This window comes from Lactuca saligna, chromosome 5 (genome assembly GCF_052625555.1).
Source record: "Lactuca saligna cultivar CGN05327 chromosome 5, ASM5262555v1, whole genome shotgun sequence".
NCBI lineage: Eukaryota > Viridiplantae > Streptophyta > Magnoliopsida > Asterales > Asteraceae > Lactuca > Lactuca saligna.
Genome location: NC_136421.1, coordinates 150,269,957 through 150,277,537, shown reverse-complemented (window position 1 = coordinate 150,277,537; position 7,581 = coordinate 150,269,957). Strand labels below are relative to the sequence as shown.

The window sequence follows — 7,581 nt, the reverse complement described above, 5'->3', positions numbered from 1 at the left end:
TTAGTAATGTATGATTATTTTTTGGTATTATACATAATATATCTAACATGAAGTACCATATATTATATTTATGTACAATAATATAAAATTAGATAACTAGATAAAAAGACATCAATTACTTCATCAAAATCTCATTCATATATATTCGAGTAGCTTCTTTATTTTCCTTTTACTATCACGTGTCCTCTTTCTAATAAAATATGTCATCTAAGTAATATATCACTATTTGTTTCAAAATCGACATTCTTTTGCCAAAGATAAATTATGTTGGATTATGTAGTGATATCATACAAATTTATCTAGCATCAAATGCCATATATTATACACAAGAGTATACATGATGATATCGATTATTTCATCAAAGTACATTCCCTATATCTTTCAATTCCAAGACTGTCCACATAGAATAAGATTTCGAATAAGTATCGTTAATTCGTTAAGTTTTAATCTTCTTACTTGTATGCTTGCTTGGTACGAGCCCCTTGAGGATTGGATAACTAAACAATAGAGTTGTCCACGATAAGAAAATTTGCCCAAACATCTTGTCAAGATTACCATCACTTATTACTCTCTTCATGCCACCAACAAAGCATACAACATTCAACAACACCATGAATGTTAATGGTATCATAAACATCTTCGCACCTTCAAAATCAAAAGTACCCTGCTCATATTTTTCAAGCTTCTCTTTATCGACCACTTTGTTTGTCAATCTAAAATTAGCTTTTGCAACACCAAGCGACTTCATCATCATATCAGCACAACCAAATAGCAAAGCACTTATGCATTTTATGAAAAATATCCTTTGTTCATTCCACCATGTCACAATTGAGCCATCAGTTGATACCACTTCGTACAAATGTTGCAAAAGTGAGGATACATACACTATCGCAAAAACTTTGAACCACGGATCCGAAGCCTGAAACACAACATAACAAGTCATTCCAAAAGTAAAACATTAATGGAAGCCATGTTTGTTTGTTACACATGACATTACATGATATATCAACCTTCTATTGTGTTTGAAATATGATAATTAGTTAACTAGAATGAACTAGGAATGATGTAAATGAGATAAGAAGTGCAATTTTTTGTCTCATCCAAAAAGTAGGGACATGGACTCACTCATAATTGTCATTTTTGTAAAGGCTCAAATGCTCTCATCATCATCAAATATAGCCTTATAGTCTAGTATCTTAGGTCCCACAGAAAATAGGACATGTTTTATTAAAAAATTATGAGCATCCCTATCATTATTGTAGGGTTATATGATCATTCGTACAAAGCTTGCCTAGTCCTTCTAGTTTAGGCTAGTCTAGTCGAATCTTGTTCCATCCTATCATGTAATGTGTAACAAGCAACATTATGTAACTGGAATTTTGATAGATTTTTACCATGGGATACAATGAGACGCCATTAAGAAGGCACAATGGTGATATGGTGCCATAAATCAGAAATGCTATTGACAAAAACGGAGAGTACATGAAGTAGGCGTAACACATGCTTTGAAGGAATGACATTCTGGAGGCTCCATAAATGAGAGGATTGAAGCTGGAAAGACCAACTTGAAGCAATCCAGATGACCATTTCATGAGTTGAACCATAGCATCTTTCATGTCTATGGTGGTGCAACCTAAGAAACATGGTCTGCTCGGATATAAATACACAGATTTCCATCCTTTTGTATGTAGCAAATACCCTGTGAAACTACTCTCAAGTAATGAATTATAGGAGTAACCAATCTGTTTACCCCATTTTGTGTTATCTTCATAGGAACAAGAAGCAAGCTTTGTGGCCTCTGCTACAATGGCGGCAGTAAATAAGTCTGTTTGTGTGTCCTCGTTGATTGCTTTTAATGAATCGATGAATTTGGTAGACTCTCCATAGCTTTCTTGTGGATGCAGGTGATGTTCATCTATAAAAATTAAAATTAAATTACAGATTCATTCTACTATTTAATTTTCCAATATCATATAAAGTTCAATTCTTATTATTATTATGGGTGTTCATAATCTGGTATCCAAAATTTCGGATAGTTGATTATTGATATCCGATTCTGTATCTGAAATTTCAGATACAGATTCGGATACCAAAATCGGATATTCAAAAATTAAAATTTTGTTCAAATTAGAAAGGCATATGAAGTTTTTAAATTAGAAAAACATATTTTTATATTAGAAAGGCATATGAAGTAATATAAGTATTTAATTAAAGGTATTATGTCTATGTTTTAGTTACTATCATTTATATCATAAGACATATGCAATTAAAATAACAAATAATGTATAAACTAAAATCAAAATTTTCGGATATCGGATATCCGAATTATCCATAAAATCAGAAAAACGCTATCCAATTTCGATTCTGAAAGATCAGATATCCGAAATTTTGGATATCCAATTTTTTCAAATAATTCGGATTCAGAATTTTAGATATGAATATTTTTGAACATCCATACTTATTATTAAGTGTCCCGGTCCGGCCAACAGAAAGCTTATTTTAACATTATCTTATATATGTTAGTAAATAGTAAAACACAAATTCGATTTTCATTAAGCATTTGTAATGTTGTTTCATGTTAGGTGTTATTCTTTTACAATTTGATTTTTCAGGTTAATTTGAATGTTATAAATTTTTAATATATTAAAGTAAAGAATGACATTTTAAATGTAACCAACTATAATTTTTATGTTTTAAACTTATTTAGAATTATAATATTTTTTAATATATAATTTGAGACATAGTAACATATGTAAATAAACAAGACCAATTGACATATATATTGCAATGCTGGTATTATATTTAATATACAAGTGTCATATTCGTTTTAAGTCTGTGTTATGAATATAATTTCTTTAATTTAATAAAATGTTTGTTTTAAATTTAAAATTAATTTAAAACTTAATTATATCAGGATGATTAATTTTTTATTCTAATACTAGTATAATTCATAAGATTGTTTTCAAGTACAATTGTTGATTTGAATGAAGGTAAAATCATAAACGTTATCAATCTCTCTCACAGTATCGATGATATGGAGCTATCTAAATGAGATTGTTTTTTTAAATAATGTTAAGAGCATGCATGGTCTCATTTGTGAGGTGCAACTTTTAGCTCTCTTTTGGTTAAAAAAATGGACGAAAAAATATGCTAGTTTATGACTTTATGTGGTCTACGTGCTGTAATGGTCCTATACAATATGTTTGTCTAAACCGTTTGTAACTATAGCATCTCGTTAGCTTTTACTTTTATAGAATTTTCTTGTTTGTTGTTCAATAATAATAATAATAATAATAATAATAATAATAATAATAATAATAATAATAAATGGAAATTGTTAAAAAAAACAAATATCATCAAAAATATATACAAGTTAGAAAAATAAATTGAATATTTTCTTTTTCTATAATAAATATAAAGTAAATGTCATCTATATTCAGCATTGTAGAAATAAAAATGTAACTTGTCTAATATTAAAGATATTTCGTAATAATTTGTAGTTACTTTTAATTAACTCATAAATCATGTTTAACTAGATTTTTAAATGAAAAAGAAAATTACAATTAACAATATCTAATCTACTCTAATAAATGAATGGTTTTTTATCGCACGTCACCCTCTCATTTAATTTGTCAAATGTTATTTTTTTTAGTTATTTTGAATTAATTTTCTTTTCACATATCATTTTATGAGTTTTTTTATTTTGTTAAATTCAAAATTATATTTTAATATATTAGTTGCAATAAATATAGTAATAAATTGATATCAATTTTATTAATGAACTTACATTTTAAATTTAAAATTCTCAAATTAAAGCTTATTAGTTTTTTTTGTTTATTTATATAAATTGTTTGTTTAAATTTAAAAGATAAAAAACATTTCAATCATAATAATTCATTTATTTTTTTTATTTTCTTATAAATTCAAAATTTTCAAATATTTTAATCTTTATATTTAACTCTTTTTTTCTTAAATTAACTCATGTATTACATAGATCTCACAACTAATATTTGTATCATTTTGAACGAATTAATAAGATCATTTTAACGTTATTCCTAAAAAAAATTGCATATAACCTATTATCTACCTGTAATAAATCATGTTAGTATATTGATGTAAATAAAAATATAAAATAACTTAAAGATATAATTAGAACTTAAAACTTTTAACTCTTAACTAACTAGGATCAAGGGGAGTGAATGAAAATTGAGACAATTTTGTGTGAATTGATTGGGCCCATGCCATGATTAATTTAAAGTGGGTTAATTAAAATTTTGATGATATCCATTATTTATACAACTTTTTGAAACTGAATATGTGTATGATGCATGCTCTAAAGTCTAAACTCAAAAATTACCTTCTTTATTCGGAGAACCATACAACGCTTTCTTCTTCAAGTAGTAACCTGTTCCTGAACAAATTGTGCCTCCAATGCCATCCATCCCTTGATATTTCGTCTAAAACATCAAAATCCTATCAATCAATCATCCGGCTACAAACTAATTTGTACATCTAACATGCAAATATGAATGATTTGCATGAAAAAATCAAAGAAAAATAAACGAACACAAAGTGAATCACCTTGTATGCGGATCTTGCTTGTCCATCGTATATATCTTTTTGGCTAACATTATAGAAAATTTGTGGGTATTGGACAAAAGCAAGCGAACTAGAAAGCTTAGAATCAAGATGGAAACACATTGCTTGTTTTGCAGATGTTGGTTCATTGCAATACATGTCACAATCTAACACGAGCATATATGGAGCATTGCTCAATAGTCCTGAAACACGAAGCTGCAAAAAAAAAAAAAAAAAAAAAAAAAAAAAAAAAAAAAAAAAAAAACGTATATGATGAAATGAGATATTGGATTATTATGTGACTATTAACATAAAAGAACCTAGATTGAAGTTCATCAACGTACAAGTGTGTTTAGAGCTCCTGCTTTGAAACGATGAGGAAGAGATGGTCTTCTTTCCCGAGATACGTATACAAGAAGAGGCATTTGAATTTCATTTTCCTTTCGGTTGTCATTTATTATCTGAAGTTGATATAAAGTGAAACACAAACGTTATAAATTTCAAGTTCTTATAAGAAAAGTAGAGAATTTTTGCCACTATATTTTTAAGGTAAACTTTTCGATGTAATCTATAAAGTTGAGTGTTTGACATCTTGTAAGCTTGTAAGCAGAAGGAAGGTGTATCTACTTCATTTCTAAAGATCAACAGATGACATGTCGGTTATTATAACGTGTATATTTCACGCGTCGTTTTGACACAAAGTGAAAGGTAGCAATCAAGAATCAATGTTGTTTCAACTAATACAAATAATAATTATATTTTATACTTTGCATAGAGGTATTGTTTCAACTAGTAAAGACAATTCTAAAAAAAAAAAAAAAAAAAAGCCACTACATAGTAGTCTGTCTTTAATTTTTTGTTTAACTATCCAAAGAATTTAATTTTCTTTAACTATTAAGAGTTTGGTTTCTCTAAAAAAAACCAGTGATGAATTGCAAAAAACGATCGGAATAAAAAAATTTGCTAAATTTTGTTAAATAAAAAAACAAACCTTTGGATGGTTAAATAGAAAACATTTGAAATTGTAGTGGTTTTTGTAAAATTTAAAGTTTAATGATATCTTCATAAAAATCAAACTATCATTGGTTAGATCTTAAATAAATTTCTTCGGGTATAACAACCGAAAAGAATTCCAACCTAAATTAATTTTGGCCTTGATTGAACACTCAACTTTCAAATAAGTCAATTGTTGTCCAATTTTGTATTTTCTTTGTTCCATTGTTGTCAAAATTTAAAAGAAAATTTGATATAACGTTTATGTGGGCAATATTAAAATAATTTATTAAACACTAATTAAGTTTCAAATTTCAGTTTTGTTCTAATATTGTGAAAATGTTAAAACATAAAGGAAACCTTTGTTTGTAACCAAGTCTCACAATTTTCCGTCGTTATGAAATAGTTTATTGCTTATCTTTGATCTTAATCATTTCACAAGAAGAATCTTTTTTAGACGACGTCTCTTTCTCGCATTATCTTGCAAAGAGGAGGTTAATTAGTTTGCAAAAATAAAATTAAGAAATCAAGTATAGATAGGGGTTCAAAGAAGCCTAGGAAATCTTTGAAAATTATTGTTGAAATGAATCCAAAACCATACCTCAATATGTGGTGGTCGATCATTAACAGCAGAAGCACCATGGGTCTTTCGCTCTACGTTTTCTTTGAATTGTTCGTACGCTAACTGCATATATGGAATTTGTAAACTTAGTATCATCACATATTCACATAACTTTATTTATTTATTCATTTTGAGATAGGTTGTATAAAATGAAGCCTGTGAGATTCCATCGTGATCTACTCTATTTGTACAGGTTGCAAAGAACTGGTTGCTAAAAGATTGTTCAACATTAATTTACAACAGCAAAGAGTAGCTGCTAAATGATTTTATTATATAAAAAAAGAAGCAAATTATCTAAATGAATATTTTTATAATCTCGAGATGAATAAAACAACAAACTTTGAACACATCAAAGTTTACGATTGTGACATAAAGTTATTATTTTTGTACGTTTGTATGAAGAGTAAAAAAGTAAATAATTATTTTATTTTTTGGATATTAATTTACCTTCATGTTGTGTTCATCTTCTTCAAACTCCTGACTTCTAAAAAGCAATTCGTCATGTCCATAGCTAGAAAAGAACCACTCTGGACACCTACTCTTGACACCATATTTCCTACAAAACGGCAACCACTCCTTTGCAAAAGAGCATGCTTCTTTCATCGCATAAACCGTCGACGGAGCACCACCGTCGTCTGACAAATACACCGCCAGTTTTTCCGACGGGTAATCAAGTCCCATGGCGGACAACACCGTGTTCATGACCTCCACCGTCGGCTCCTTACTGGGGTCCGCCGTGCATATGAAGACGTCAACTTTCGGCAACTGGTCGTCATCAGGGAGGTTATGAAGGGCGACGGTTCGAGCCACCGGACGCCACCGGAAGGCTTGAGTTAAGAACCAAATGAAGGAGAAGATAAACTCGGAAACCGTCATGAGAACCCATGGCAGGGTGGGTACGTCGCCATGGATTAAGTTGGTGATCCTGTAGTATAAGATGGCGACGGTGGCCGTAAAGTGGAGGAGCATGTGAAGTCTTTGGGCGGCGGCTCGCGGTTGTTGAACGGAGCAGGAGTTAAGAGACATGGTGGCAGCTGCCATTTCTTGGTTAATTTGTGTTCCTTTGAGGTTAATTACTACCTTTTCTTCTTAAATATTGATTGTATATCAAGTGATTTAAACTCCAAATCTTAATTCTATATTTTGTCACTACTTCTCATCCTTATTTTTGTAATATTATGGAAAGATATCGAATATATTAATTGTGAACCGATAATCATGATTAATTATATAAAAACATATGGAGATTTATAAAATAAAATAAAAATATTGCTTAGTATATAAATTACCATTTTTGGGGTTTGGCTTCCTTCCAAAAACTTGAATTGTTATGCACGCCCTTCCCTCACGATACTTTGATATATGAATGACAAAGAATTTAGTATACA

The 7,581-nt window shown here is 29.3% G+C and overlaps 1 protein-coding gene across 1 annotated transcript; it reads right to left on the bottom strand.

The window, feature by feature from the left end:
* Nucleotides 1–256: 256 nt before the first annotated feature.
* LOC145044912 (quillaic acid 3-O-glycosyltransferase CSL1-like) lies at nt 257–7,356 on the bottom strand. The gene is made up of 7 exons (XM_078993268.1): nt 6,641–7,356; nt 6,173–6,256; nt 4,923–5,039; nt 4,582–4,794; nt 4,358–4,457; nt 1,395–1,915; nt 257–919 (listed from the first exon to the last, which is right to left on the bottom strand). The coding sequence occupies exons 1-7, from the start codon at nt 7,232–7,234 to the stop codon at nt 437–439; spliced, it is 2,112 nt and encodes a 703-aa protein (XP_078849394.1). The 5' UTR covers nt 7,235–7,356; the 3' UTR covers nt 257–436.
* Between the last annotated feature and the right edge of the window lie 225 nt (nt 7,357–7,581).

Bases quoted from the DNA above. Each gene is read 5' to 3' on its own strand.
- LOC145044912 (XM_078993268.1), bottom strand. From the start codon at position 7,234: ATGGCAGCTGCCACCATGTCTCTTAACTCCTGCTCCGTTCAACAACCG. The intron at 6,257-6,640 runs GTAAATTAATAT...CCATATATGCAG, and splicing joins AAGATGAACACAACATGAAG to TTAGCGTACGAACAATTCAA. The intron at 4,795-4,922 runs GTACGTTGATGA...TTTTTTTTGCAG, and splicing joins CAGGAGCTCTAAACACACTT to CTTCGTGTTTCAGGACTATT.